At 42.6% G+C, this 14,372-nt stretch overlaps 1 protein-coding gene and 1 pseudogene across 1 annotated transcript in view; both read right to left on the bottom strand.

The window, feature by feature from the left end:
* Positions 1-14,372, bottom strand: part of LOC120999694 — a 158,858-nt pseudogene that overhangs the window by 114,237 nt on the left and 30,249 nt on the right.
* The window catches only part of LOC120999693 (zinc finger protein OZF-like), a 30,839-nt gene continuing 18,269 nt past the window's right edge, over positions 1,803-14,372 (bottom strand). The window contains exon 5 of the mRNA XM_040430715.1: positions 1,803-3,201. Within this exon, the coding sequence (XP_040286649.1) occupies positions 1,919-3,201 (1,283 nt within the window). The 3' untranslated portion in view covers positions 1,803-1,918. The remainder of the gene's footprint in view (positions 3,202-14,372) is intronic.

The following is a 14,372-nucleotide window of genomic DNA, read 5'->3' as shown; positions in this document are numbered from 1 at the left end:
TTTACTGTATAGGACCTGTGGAGAGCATTAACTATAGTTTAAGGACCTGGGATGACGTCACTCCGGTCATCACATGGTACGTCACATGATCTTTTACCATGGTGATTCACCATGGTAAAAGATCATGTGACGTACCATCTGATGACCGGAGTGACGTCATCGAAGGTCCTTTAGCCAGGTCCTAAAGAAAAGAATACAGAAGCAGATGCCGGCTGCGCTATCAAGTGGATTAAGGTGAGTTAAATTATTTTTTATTTTGTTTAACCCCTCCAGTGCTATTTTACTTTTCATTCTGTATTCAGAATGCTATTATTTTCCCTTATAACCATGTTATAAGGGAAAATAATACAATCCACAGAACGCCGATCCCAAGGCCGAACTTCTGTGAAGAAGTTCGGGTTTGGGTACCAAACACGCACGATTTTTCTCACGCGAGTGCAAAACGCATTACAATGTATTGCACTCGCGCGGAAAAATCGCGGGTGTTCCCGCAACGCACCCGCGCATTTTTCAGCAACGCCCGTGTGAAAGAGGCCTTATAGAAGTAGAGAAATTGAAACTTGGAAATTTGCTAATTGTTCAACATTTTTGGTAAATGTGATTTTTTTTTTTTATAAATAAAAAAGAATTTTTTTAACTCCGTTTTACCAGTGTCAAGAAGTACAATATGTGACACAAAAAAACAATCTCAGAATGGCCTGGATAAGTAATAGCTTTTTAAAGTTATTCACACATAAAGTGACACTGGTAAGATTTGCAAAAAATTGCCTGGTCCTTAAGATGAAAATGAGCTCGGTCCTTAAGGGGTTAAAAGGTGCAAGCTGAAGGTTTTGCCATGGCCCTTACAGTCCCCTGATCTGAGCATCATTGAATATCTGTGGATAGACCTCAGAAGAGCAGAGCATGCAAGGTGGCCGAGAAATCTGACTGAAAGACTTTTGCATTGAATAGATGAAAATCCCTCAAACAATATAATGAAAGACTCTGGGCTGCTACAAAAAGCATTTACAAGCTGTGATACTTACCAAAGGTGGTGCTACTAAGTACTAACTATGCCGGGACCCAAATGTTTGCTTCAGGCACTTTTCCTTTTTTGTTATTTGGAAAATGTAAAAGATGAAAATAAAAAATTGTGTCATCTTTAACTTTATACCTTTTTGGAGGTTTCATCTTCAACTTCAGCTTTCTTATCTGTTCACAGTAACAGGAATTTTGACCGGGGGTGCCCAAACTTTTATATGCCACTGTAAGGCCTCTTTCATATCAGTGTTTTTGCTAAATCCAGCAGGGATCAGCAAAAACGCTTCCGTTATGATAATACAACTGGCTGCATCAGTTCTGAACAGATCTGGTTGTTTATCTTCAAAATAACAAAGACGGATCCGACACTAAAACCATTGTAAGTCAATGGGCGCCGGATCAGTTTTCTTTTGTGTCCGAGAAAATGGATTTGCATTGACCACTGACTTGCATTGTGTTTCATGCCGGGTCCGTCTTGATCAGTATCACATGACACACAAAATTGCTGCTTGCAGCGGTTTTGTGTCTGGCATGGGGTTGCAACGAAATGGAATCCATTCTGGTGCACTCCGTTCCGTTCGTTCGTTCAGTTTTGTCTCCATTGACAATGAATAGTGACAATACTAAAGCGTTTTCCTCCGGTTGTGAGATCCTATAATGGATCTCAATACCGGAAAGGAAAGTGCAGATGTGAAAGTACCGTAATTCATCCAGTAACTGAAATTTTGGAGTCACTTTATTTCTTTTATTGTATCTATATTTCAAGTAGCCATTGATAACTCACTACCAATGCAAGTTGCTGTGACCCCAGTGGTAATAATTACAACTAAACATATTTATGCAAGTACAGTTCATTTCAGGTTCTATAGAATCTTTCTGACTACAACATTTCCCACATTCATAACATAGCTTCACTCGTATGAGTCCTCATATGATGTTTAACAAGACCTGATTTCTGTCTGAAACATTTCCCACATTCTGAACATGAAAATGGCTTCTCTCCTGTGTGAATTCTTAAATGTAGCACCAGATTTGATTTCTGAGCAAAATATTTCCCACATTCAGGACAAGAAAATGGCTTCTCACCTTTGTGTGCTCTCAAAAGATGTTTAACAAGACCTGATTTATGGCTAAAACATTTCCCACATTCTGAACATGGAAATGGCTTCTCCCCTGTGTGAATTCTTAGATGTTCCACAAGAATTGATTTCCGATGAAAACATTTCTCACACTCTGAACAAGAAAACGGCTTCTCTCCTTTGTGAATTCTCTGATGCTTAACAAGACTTGATTTGTGGCTAAAACATTTCCCGCATTCTGAGCACGAAAGTGGCTTTTCAGTGTGAGCTGTTTGATGATTAACCAGATCCGTTTTCTGACCAAAACATTTCCCACATTCTGAACATGAAAATGGTTTCTCTCCTGTGTGAATTCTTAGATGTCTCTCAAAATTGGATTTCTGACCAAAAGACTTTCCACATTCAGGACATGAAAATGGCTTCTCTCCTGTGTGAGTTCTCATTTGATGTTTAATAAGACCTGATTTCTGGTTAAAGCATTTCCCACATTGTGAACATGAATATGGCTGCTCCCCTGTGTGGGCTCTCTGATGTGCTATAAGACATGATTTCTCACTAAAATACTTTCCACATTCAGGACAAGAAAATGGCTTCTCCCCTGTGTGAATTCTCTGATGTTTAACAAGACTTGCTTTCTGACCGAAACATTTCCCACATTCTGAACATGAGAATGGCTTCTCCCCTGTGTGAGTTCTCTGATGCTGAATAAAGCCTGATTGACGGGTAAAATGTTTCCCACATTCTGAACATGAATATGGCTTTTCTCCTGTGTGAATTCTCTGATGTTCCACAAGATTAGATTTTTTGTTAAACCACTTCCCACATTCCAAACATGAAAATGGCCTTTCGTCGTTGTGAATTCTTTCATTCAAACACTGGTTAGTGTTTAAAATCATAGTGATCTGTTTTCCATGTAATATTTCCCCATATCCAGTTCCTGTTTTACTAATCAGTGACTGATTAGACAAAATATTATTGTTACCAGTGGTGTCAGTTGATTGATCTCTGCTATGAAGGTCTATGGGTATATTAGGAGTTATTGAATTTGCTTGTGTGTCACTGTTATCTTGATGTCCATTACAGTCTCTCATCATGTCCTTACCTGGAAAAAGAAACATTTTCTAATTTTACAAAAATATATATGGTATATTTTTTTAAATTAACAAAAAACAGCAATGTAACAAAGAATATAGGACATATAAAATAGTAGAAAATATCATTTCAGGAAGTAAATCACATGCACTTGTAAAAAAATTAAAAATAAAGTGAAAGGAACTTACCTAGTCCTGATCCAGTGCACAGCGGTTCTAGGAGGGTTGCTATGCCAACCAGCCAAGCCCAGACTGGTCAACCTATCTGCATTTCTGGATGTGGAGCCAATCAGGTTTCTGGGTCCACATCCAATCCCGGAGACAGGCAGAGGATTTAAGTCTGGCACTATCTGGCTTTTTTTTGCCTGTGATTTTGTTCCTGGCCCCTATTCGTTGTTTGTTCTGTTGTGTTAGTTGTGTGTTCAGTGCTACATTACTGTTGTATTGACCTTGGTTTGTTTCAAGATTTAACCCTTTTCTACTGATTAGTTTTCTAAAGATTCTCCTGGCTTGACTACATGGATTGTTTCTGGAGTAACCCCTTGGCTACTGATTAGGCTTCTACTGACTCTCCTGTCGTAGACTTTGGCTTGTTTTACTCCTGCTGCTCCTTGGCATCTGATAGGCCTGCTTGCATCTGTTTTCTGCTGCCTCATTACGTATCTGGGTCCCTAGCAGCTGGACTCACTACAGGTTCTGGTAAACATGTAGGGTTAGCCTTAGATTTACTAACCGGAGTGCTGAAAGAAGGTAGTTAGTAGATTAATCATTTGCTGGCATTGGTCCAGGATGGTGACCCTGTATTCTTCCTCACCTTTTTCTTTACAGAAAGACCAAAGAAATCATCATAGTGTTCATGAGCTGTTTGTATGGATTCCAAAACATAATCTTTTGTATAACTGCTGGTGTTTCTTTCAGGATCATACACTACAATATATCCCAGTGTCAATAGACAACACAGTGAAAGCAGAGGCAGCATAGTAGAATGAATAGACACATGTTATGAGTTAAGACCCTTTTACATGGCCCGATTTAGGAAGCAATTGCCGGGAAGGAAGTGTTCCTTCCTGACAATTGCTTGCTCATCAATGGAAGAGAAAGCTGCATTTACACAGTACAGAGATGAGCAATCACTAATGCAGGGGCATAGCTATAGGGGGTGCAGAGGTAGCAGTCGCTACCGGGCCCAGGAGCCTGAGGGGGCCCAAAGACCCTTGTGCGAAATAAGACACTGGCATTATAGAAAGTGCATACTGATCAATTTACACCTCTGGCTGGAGGGAAGGGGTTAGATTAAGAATGTTTGCCTCAGGCAGCAGGAAGGCTTTCTGCTCCCCTGCCCGTTGCCAACAAACACTGAGGGATGGGGGCCCAAGCTGAACTCTTGCACCAGGACCCATGAGCTTTTAGCTACGCCCCTGCACTAATGCCATCGCTTGTCCACATGCAGAATCATTGTTTGGCACCAGCAGAGTGCTGTTTAGATGGAACAACCTGCTTCTGGCAAAGGTGTCTGCACGGGCGATCCTAGTACCCAAAAAACGAGCAAAGCACTCATTCATCGGGTAATTAGCAACACCTTTACACAAGCAGGTTGTCACTAATGAGCATTCGTACAAACAGGAGCCAAATGGTGGCGTCCATTTGACAAAGAGATGTTAATGACTGGATACTTCTGACTAGGGATTGACCGATTATCGGAGTTACCGATATTATTGTCCGATATTCATGACTTCTAACGTTATCAGTATCGGAATCTAACCTTGCCGAAATGTCGATAATGCGTCCAGGGCGCTATCACAGAACATGAGCGTGCTGCTGTCAGTGCGCTCATGTTCCCTCAGCAGCACAGGGGAGAAGGATTCACTCTTTCCCTCCCCCTGTGCCACGCTGTCAATGAGGAGAGATGGGAGGAGGAGGGGCGGGCGCACTGCGCTGATCGCAGCTTCCTGTCAGAGGAAGGGTGCCGGCTATGTGATTCTGTGACGACACACCCACCTCCTGTATTAAACGTTAATTATCATTGGTGGCACAGTGCGCCCTCCCCAGTATTAAAATCATTGGTGGCACAGTGCGCCCTACCACCCACCATTAAAATAATTGGTGGCACAGTGCGCCCCCACCCCGCAGTATTAAAATCAATTGTGGCGCAGTGGGTCCCCCCAACCCCCAGTGTTAAATTCATTTGTGGCACAGTGTGCCCTATACCCCACCCCCCAGTATTAAAATCATTGGTGCTGCAGTGTGCCCCCCCCCTCAACCCCCCCAGTATTAAAGTCATTGGTTGGTGGCAGTGGCCAAAGGGTCCCCTCACCTCCTCTCATTGGTGGTGCATTGGCAGCTTCTGATCGGAGCCCCAGCAGTGTAATCCTGGGGCTCCGATCGGTTACCATGGCAGCCAGGATGCTACTGAAGCCCTGGCTGCCATGGACATCTCCCTGCTGCTGTGTGTACTGTGCACAGGGCAGCAGGGACAGTGTGAGATCCTATTTACCCTAATAGAGCTCTATCAGGGTGAATAGGACAAGGGATTAAAAGATCCCAAGTTCTAGCCCCTAAGGGGGAAATAGTTATTAAATAAAAAGTTTAAAAAAAAAAATTTAAGTTTAAAAAAACCTCACCAAAATATTAAGTATAAATCACCGCCTTTCCCAATTTTACAAATAAAATATATAAGACACCAAGAGAAAATGCACCAAACAAATAAGCTACTGACTATACTGGGAAGTCATAAATGCAGGTATTAAAAAGCTGAGACTTTCGCCAATATGTTCCAGTCAGGAAAATATCGGAGCCCTTCATGCACCACGTCACGGTCACTCAGCATGGCAAAGGGTTCCTACCACTACTCTGACTATGGTGTGAACAAGGTCTGAGGGTGATGGAATCCAGCTCACAGCAAAGCTTCCACACAACTGCCCAGCAAGGATACTGGTGCAATGTGAATAAGACCATACTGTGAGCCACACCCATATCAGACCCTGTGAAGGAGGTATAACAGGTGCAAAAGAGTGTTAGAATGCCAGGTGAAGGCACACACACTACAAATCAAACAAAACAGAAACACCAAAAAAATAGTGGCAATTTTGGAGGAGCTGCTCAGCCCCTGACACGGTGGCGTGTCTAGATTGGGGGAGCAGCCCAGCCGCATGTGGACCGCAATTATCGACTATCCCCAGCAAAATATGCATACAATGGAGGACGTCGGCGTGGTCCACATGCACCACAAGGACAAGCTACGGGGAATGTAGCAAAGCATCATATGAGACACCAAGAGAAAATGCACCAAACAAATAAGCTACTGACTATATAAAATATATAAACAATAAATAAATAAACATATCACATATCGCCACGTCCGAAAAGTCCAAACTATTAAAATATATTTGAAAAAAATCTCCTATGTGGTGAACGCCGTAAGAGAAAATTGTATTTTTTTCAAAAATAAAAATGCACAGAATATCGGTATAAGTTATTGGCTATCGGCCTGAAAGTTCACAGGTTATCGGTATCGGCTCTAAAAAAAATCTATATTGGTCGATCCCTACTTCTGACATGAGACTGTGGATGTCCAGTCCATCCAATGTTTCTGAAAATGGCTGGAGTCAATTGAAAACGTAAAACTTCAAAGCCATATTTGATCGAAGCAGGTGTCAGATTCAATTTGATCCTAATCAAAAATATCCTGATTGCCTTGAAAAGTAGTGTATGACACCCTGAGGTCTTCTAGAACTGTATCCAACCCCTCTCAGGCTCTTTCATGCTAAGACATTAGTAATGTCAAAGCAACTGGCTATAGGCATTCGGATGGTAGCCAGGGGTAACAAGCATTCTGTTTAAAAACACCCTGCACCGTCAATTTTTTAATGCCTTTTAAAATTAAACAGTGCAAAAATTATCCCTTTTGAGGGAAGATGCCAGATGGTGTTTAAATAAACATGGAAGTATCAGAAGATAAAAATGGCTTTTTTAACAAGCTGACCAAAATAATCTTGTTTTGGAGAGTAGCCACAGGTTTGGTATTGATTTAAAGAATATACAGTCAGGTCCATAAATATTGGGACATCCACACAATTCTAACATTTTTGGCTCTATACACCACCACAATGGATTTGAAATGAAACGAACAAGATGTGCTTTACCTGCAGACTGTCAGCTTTAATTTGAGGGTATTTACATCCAAATCAGGTGAACGGTGCAGGAATTACAACAGTTTGCATATGTGCCTCCCACTTGTTAAGGGACCAAAAGTAATGGGACAGAATAATAATCATAAATCAAACTTTCACTTTTTAATACTTGGTTGCAAATCCTTTGCAGTCAATTACAGCCTGAAGTCTGGAACGCATAGACATCACCAGACGCTGGGTTTCATCCCTGGTGATACTCTGCCAGGCCTCTACTGCAATTGTCTTCAGTTCCTTCTTGTTCTTGGGGCATTTTCCATTCAGTTTTGTCTTCAGCAGGTGAAATGCATGCTCAATCGGATTCAGGTCAGGTGATTGACTTGGCCATTGCATAACATTCCACTTCTTTCCCTTAAAAAACGTTGGTTGCTTTTGCAGTATGCTGTGAAGCGCCGTCCAATGAGTTCTGAAGTATTTGGCTGAATATGAGCAGATAATATTGCCCGAAACACTTCAGAATTCATCCTGCTGCTTTTGTCAGCAGTCACATCATCAATAAATACAAGAGAACCAGTTCCATTGGCAGCCATAGGCCCCTTTCACACGAGCGAGTATTCCGCGCGGATGCGATGCGGGAGGTGGACGCATGGCACCCGCACTGAATCCTGACCCATTCATTTCTATGGGGCTGTGCACACGAGCGGTGATTTTCACGCATCACTTTTGCGTTGCGTGAAAATCGCAGCATGCTCCTCTTTGTGCGTTTTTCACGTAACGCAGGCCCCATAGAAATAAATGGGGTTGCGTGAAAATCGCAAGCATCCGCAAGCAAGTGCGGATGCGGTGCGATTTTCACGCACGGTTGCTAGGAGACGATCGGGATGGAGACCCGAACCTTATTATTTTCCCTTATAACATGGTTATAAGGGAAAATAATAGCATTCTGAATACAGAATGCTAAGTGAAACAGGGCTGGAGGGGTTAAAAAAAATAAAAAATCATTTAACTCACCTTAATCCACTTGCTCGCGATGCCGGCATCTCCGTCTGACTCTTTTACTGTATAGGACCTGTGGAGAGCATTAACTATAGTTTAAGGACCTGGGATGACGTCACTCCGGTCATCACATGGTACGTCACATGATCTTTTACCATGGTGATACACCATGGTAAAAGATCATGTGACGTACCATGTGATGACCAGAGTGACGTCATCCCAGGTCCTTAAACTATAGTTAATGCTCTCCACAGGTCCTATACAGTAAAAGAGTCAGACGGAGATGCCGGGCATCGCGAGCAAGTGGATTAAGGTGAGTTAAATGATTTTTTATTTTTTTTAACCCCTCCAGCCCTGTTTTACTTAGCATTCTGTATTCAGAATGCTATTATTTTCCCTTATAACCATGTTATAAGGGAAAATAATACTATTTACAGAACACCGATCCCAAGCCCGAACTTCTGTGAAGAAGTTCGGGTTTGGGTACCAAACACGCGCGATTTTTCTCACGCGAGTGCAAAACGCATTACAATGTTTTGCACTCGCGCGGAAAAATCGCGGGTGTTCCCGCAACGCACCCGCACATTTTTCCGCAACGCCCGTGTGAAAAAGGCCATACATGCCCATTATTCATACCCCTGGCAAATTTTGACTTAAAGTTACTTTTATTCAACCAGCAAGTATTTTTTTGACGGGAAATGACATAGGTGTCTCCCAAAAGATAATAAGACGATGTACAAGAGGTATTATTGTGAAAAAAAAAACCATTTCTTAGCTTTTATTTACATTTGAGCAAAAAGTGTCCAGTCCAGAATTATTCATACCCTTCTCAATAATCAATAGAAAAGCCTTTATTGGCTATTACAGCAATCAAACGCTTCCTATAATTGCAGACCAGCTTTTTGCAGGTCTCCACAGGTATTTTTGCCCATTCATCTTTAGCAATGAGCTCCAAATCTTTCAGGTTGGAGGGTCTTTTTGCCATCACCCTAATCTTTAGCTCCCTCCACAGATTCTCAATTGGATTTAAGTCTGGACTCTGGCTGGGCCTCTCCAAAACATCAATGTTGTTGTCTGCTAACCATTTCTTCACCACTTTTGCTGTGTGTTTTGGGTCATTGTCATGCTGAAATGCTCACTGGTGCCCAAGGCCAAGTTTCTCTGCAGACTGCCTGATGTTGTCGTTGAGAATCCTCATGTATTGCTCTTTTTCATGGTGCCGTTTACTGTGATTAGGTTCCCTGGTTCATTGGCTGAAAAACACCCCCAAAGCATTAGGTTCCAACCACCATGTTTGACAGTGGGGATGGTGTTCTTTGGGTTGAAGGCTTCTCCTTTTTTACACCAACTGGTCACTTTTTGCTCAAATGTAAATAAAAGCTGAGAAAATGTTTTTTTCCACAATAATGCCTCTTGTACATCGTCTTATTATCTTTTGGGAGACACCTATGTCATTTCCCGTCAAAAAAATTACTTGCTGGTTTAAGTCAAAATTTGCCAGGGGTATGAATAATTATGGGCAGCACTGTATGCTGTAATTCTACACCGTTCATCTGATTTGGATGTAAATACCCTCAAAATAAAGCTGACAGTCTGCAGGTAAAGCACATCGTGTCCGTTTCATTTCAAATCCATTGTGGTGGTGTATAGAGCCAAAAATTTTAGAATTGTGTTGATGTCCCAATATTTATGGACCTGACTGTATATTATCTAGTCCACCACTACCAGTGCCACTACATGTGCCAGTGATAGTGTTCCCGATTGGCCTGGAAAGTGAAGAAGAAATGTCTTATTACAAAAGCAGTAAAAACAAATCCTTTTATGGGAGCAGTTTCAGGTTTGTTATATTTACTTTGTGCAGGCTGAGGTTCCCAGAAGCAGCAGTAAAAGGCACAGGAGAGGTACAACTAAGCCTCTTGGATCGCACAGTTTACTGATATATGTTAGCTTGGTACAGTGGATGAAAAAAACTTCCATCATGTTAAAGGATAACTGTCATATTTTCATCAAAAAAACAATTTTAGCATATGTTACTGCTGCAGCAGCATTATGCATAAAGCAATCTTTAGTTTCTTCACTTACCACTGTTTTCCTTTAGTTTTTCCCTTAGTTACGGCTGTTTTGAATCCTACATTATGAGGATCTTCTCAAGATGGCTCCTCTGCCAGTTCTCTGTGGCCAAAACTGCTTTCCCTCACCTCCCATACACACTTGCTGTAGCCAGCAGCTTTCTGCCAGCCAATCAGATTGGATTACCGAGAGACACGCCCCCTCACTCTGAAGCCTAATGCAGGCATGCAGTGTGAAGGCCCGCCCCTCCGTCTTCTTAGCCGGAGACAGACAAGCCATAGCAACCGTCTTTTAAGGGAGCAGTGGAAAGGGACAGGAGACATTAATGAAAGCTGGTACTATAAGGTAATTACAGATCTTTTGATAATCATTGACAGACTAACTCAGGTATACATGCCTAGCTCTAATAAACTAGCAAATAAAAAAAAAATATGACAGTTACCCTTTAAGTAAACTTTACTGGTTGCTTCTGGTGCTGCTGTATCTGCTACTTGTTGTAGCAGAGGTAGTTGAACAGTGACTTACCAGAGAGCAGAGATGGACCTCCTGGTAGGCATCTGCTCAGTTAAAATTGCTGTAAGCTAGGTATAGGGTGTAACCTGGTAATGCGCCAATTCTGCCTCCCTATCAGAAGCTAGAAAAAATTCCCCCATTTTGCTTTGATGGTGAAGGTTTAAAGCATGGCTGACCAGTAATCATCACTTTACTCGATACTATGAAAGCCACCAAGGATGCAGCTCAACAGCATGCCCAAGAACCCAGTTCTTTCAGGCGCTGCTCTCCACTGCAATAGTTGGTCATGGCCAGTGTCATCATCAGCACGTCTGCAATACAAATGTGTGAGCCTCATCTCCTATCTGTGCCTGGGAAAGTTCCATGTCCCCCTGAACCACCAACTCCTCCTCCTCCAGCCATAGTTCTCATTCTAATCCTACTCCACTTCCAACTCTATGGAACTCTGTCCATGTGGGTCCCCAACATGTCATAACTTTGCCTGATGACAAGCACACAAGCAACCAGGCATGCAGCTTTCCATGCTTGATGAAGTGTTCGAGGAGCCAGTTTTGTTTTCCAACCTATAATCCATTGGTTGGTCATGGCCAGCTTCTTCATCATCATGTCTGCCACAATGAGTATCAGCTTCATCCTCTAGCTGTGTCTGTGAAAACCCCATTTCCCTGCCCACATGACATCGTCTGTGTGGTTCCTCAACTGCCACAGGAAGATGACCAAGATGTGGAAGCTGTAAAACAAATATTTATCTCACTGGCACAACTGCATCATACTAAGGTAGTGCTGCAAAAAAACCATTGCGGTACAGCTTATCACTGAACGATAAAGGGAGCAGGTGGTGGCTGGCAGGCCCAGCTCCTTGTTTGAAAGCTGAGCACTAGTGGCATCACTAGAGGCTAAGGACAGCTGCTGGGCCACAAACCTACGTGTTTCAGAAGATAGAGCGTCTTCCTTCGTAAGGGATATGGTCCTTCTATTTTTGCTGTCTTATATACCCATCCTCTTTTTCCACGGTAGAGAGGGATAGGAGACTTGCAGACTCCTCTTAATCAAAAGCCAAATAGCTCCACCACGTTATTTATATCTGATGGGGGCCACAATGTTTAAGTTGAAAATCCACTTTGATTCTACACTAGACATTGGGGGACATATATGGCATACCCATACAGCCTCACAGGGGCTTTTGCCCCACTACTTGTGGCCTTTCTGTCTCCTCCTTGAGGCGCCCACTTTCTTACTTCCCAACATTAATGCAGCACTCGGGTATTCTGATGAAAGGCCAGTTGGCCAAAAACATTCAAGGGAGTCCACACAATAAAAGATCTTCAGGTTGTATTGTATTACTTATTTTTATTATGACATACTTTCAATCATTTTCTCTGCGTCTTGGCAAGATGGTGGCTACATAAGTCTGCTTTGATCAGCCTTTGTAAGCAGAGGGGACTTCTAAAAATTAAGAATATGTCTATCTGGGCGTTGGTAGATGATGACACTAAGCACCACTGTTGTTTGCACCTGAGCCAGGGACCAATAAAGCATATAGGGATGAAGCGGCGGATGTAGTTACACAGCTGCCTGACCCAGAGGACACCATCAGCAATTCTCAAACCCCCAATGTTAATCAGAGCTCAGATCACAGCTCCATTCAGATCCCCAATGTTAATAAGACCCCAATAAGACCTCAGCTCAAATCCCAAAGTGAATGACCCCCAATCAGACCTCAGAAATGAGCCCCAATATAAACAAGACCCCACTCAGACCTCAGATCAGACTCCAATCTCAAATTAGCCCCCCATGCCTCATTTGATCAGCCCCCATGCCTCATTTGATCAGTTCCCAGCCTCATATCAGCCCCCATGCCTCTTTTGATCAGCCCCAGTCTCATATCAGCCCCCTTGCCTCTTTTAAACAGCCCACATGCCTCGTTTGATCAGCCCCCATTGCCTCAGATGTGCCCCATGCCTCAGATGACATGAAATAAAAAAATAAAAAATCACTTACCTCTCCTGCTCTGGGCGCTGCCGCTCCACACTGCCAGCGCTTTTCTTCCTCCTCCTCCGTGAGCTGTGCTGTGAACTGGCGCACAGCACAGCCGACAGAGGAGGACCAGGAAGCGGCGAGTACAAAGCCTTCACCGCTTCCTGGTCCTGCGGTACTAATGAGCGCTTCTATAATGGAAGCGCTCATTAGTATTCACCCCATAAGACGCAAGGACATTTTCCCCTCACTTTCAGTGAAAAAAACCTGCGTCTTATGCGGTGAAAAATACAGTATATTCCAAAACTTGATAAAATCACCTGCCCAACACGTTTATAAAAAAATAAAGTAAACAAAATATTTTAATATCAATTTGTTTGAAATTCATAATTTCTGATTTCCGTTCTGCGGCCCCGCAAGAAAGATAGAGCGGACAAAAATAGTAGTTTCTATCATGAATAGTAACATAGTACATAAGACATTTGTCCATCCAGTTCAGCCTGTTATCCTGCAAGTTGATCCAGAGGAAGGCAAAAAAAAAAACTGTGAGGTAGAAGCCAATTTTCCCCTCTTTAAGGGGAATAAAAAATTCCTTCGACTCCAATCAGGCATCAGAATAACTCCCTGGATCAACGACCCCTCTCTAGTAGCCATAGCCTGTAATATTATTACACTCCAGAAATACATCCAGGCCCCTCTTGAATTCCTTTATTGTACTCACCATCACCACCTCCTCAGGCAGAGAGCTCCATAGTCTCACTGCTCTTACCGTAAAGAATCCTCTTCTATGTTTGTGTACAAACCTTCTTTCCTCCAGACACAGAGGATGTCCCCTCGTCACAGTCACAGTCCAGGGGATAAATAGATGATGGGATAGATCTCTGTACTGACCCCTGATATATTTATACATAGTAATTAGATCTCCCCTCAGTCGTCTTTTTTCTAACGTGAATAACCCTAATTTTGATAATCTTTCAGGGTACTGTAGTTGCCCCATTCCAGCTATTACTTTAGTTGCCCTCCTCTGAACCCTCTCCAGCTCTGCTATGTCTGCCTTGTTCACTGGAGCCCAGAACTGTACACAGTCCTCCATGTGTGGTCTGACTAGTGATGTGTAAAGTGGTAGGACTATGTTCTTATCACGGGAATCTATGCCCCTTCTGATGCAACCCATTATCTTATTGGCCTTGGCAGCAGCGTCCTGACACTGGTTTTTGCAGCTTAATTTGCTGTTCACTAAAATTCCTAGGTCCTTTTCCATGTCAGTGTTACCGAGTGTTTTACCATTTAGTATGTACGGGTGACTTGCATTATTCCTTCCCATGTGCATAACTTTACATTTGTCAGTGTTAAACCTCATCTGCCACTTATCTGCCCAAGCCTCCAATCTATCCAGATCCCTCTGTAGTAGTATACTGTCCTCTGTAGTATATATACAGTATACTGTCCTCTGTAGTATATATACAGTATACTGTCCTCTGTAGTATATACACAGTATA

This window comes from Bufo bufo, chromosome 4 (assembly GCF_905171765.1).
Source record: "Bufo bufo chromosome 4, aBufBuf1.1, whole genome shotgun sequence".
Classification (NCBI taxonomy): domain Eukaryota; kingdom Metazoa; phylum Chordata; class Amphibia; order Anura; family Bufonidae; genus Bufo; species Bufo bufo.
The sequence above is the reverse complement of the archived record's forward strand: the minus strand, read 5'-3'. Positions and strand labels throughout refer to the sequence as shown.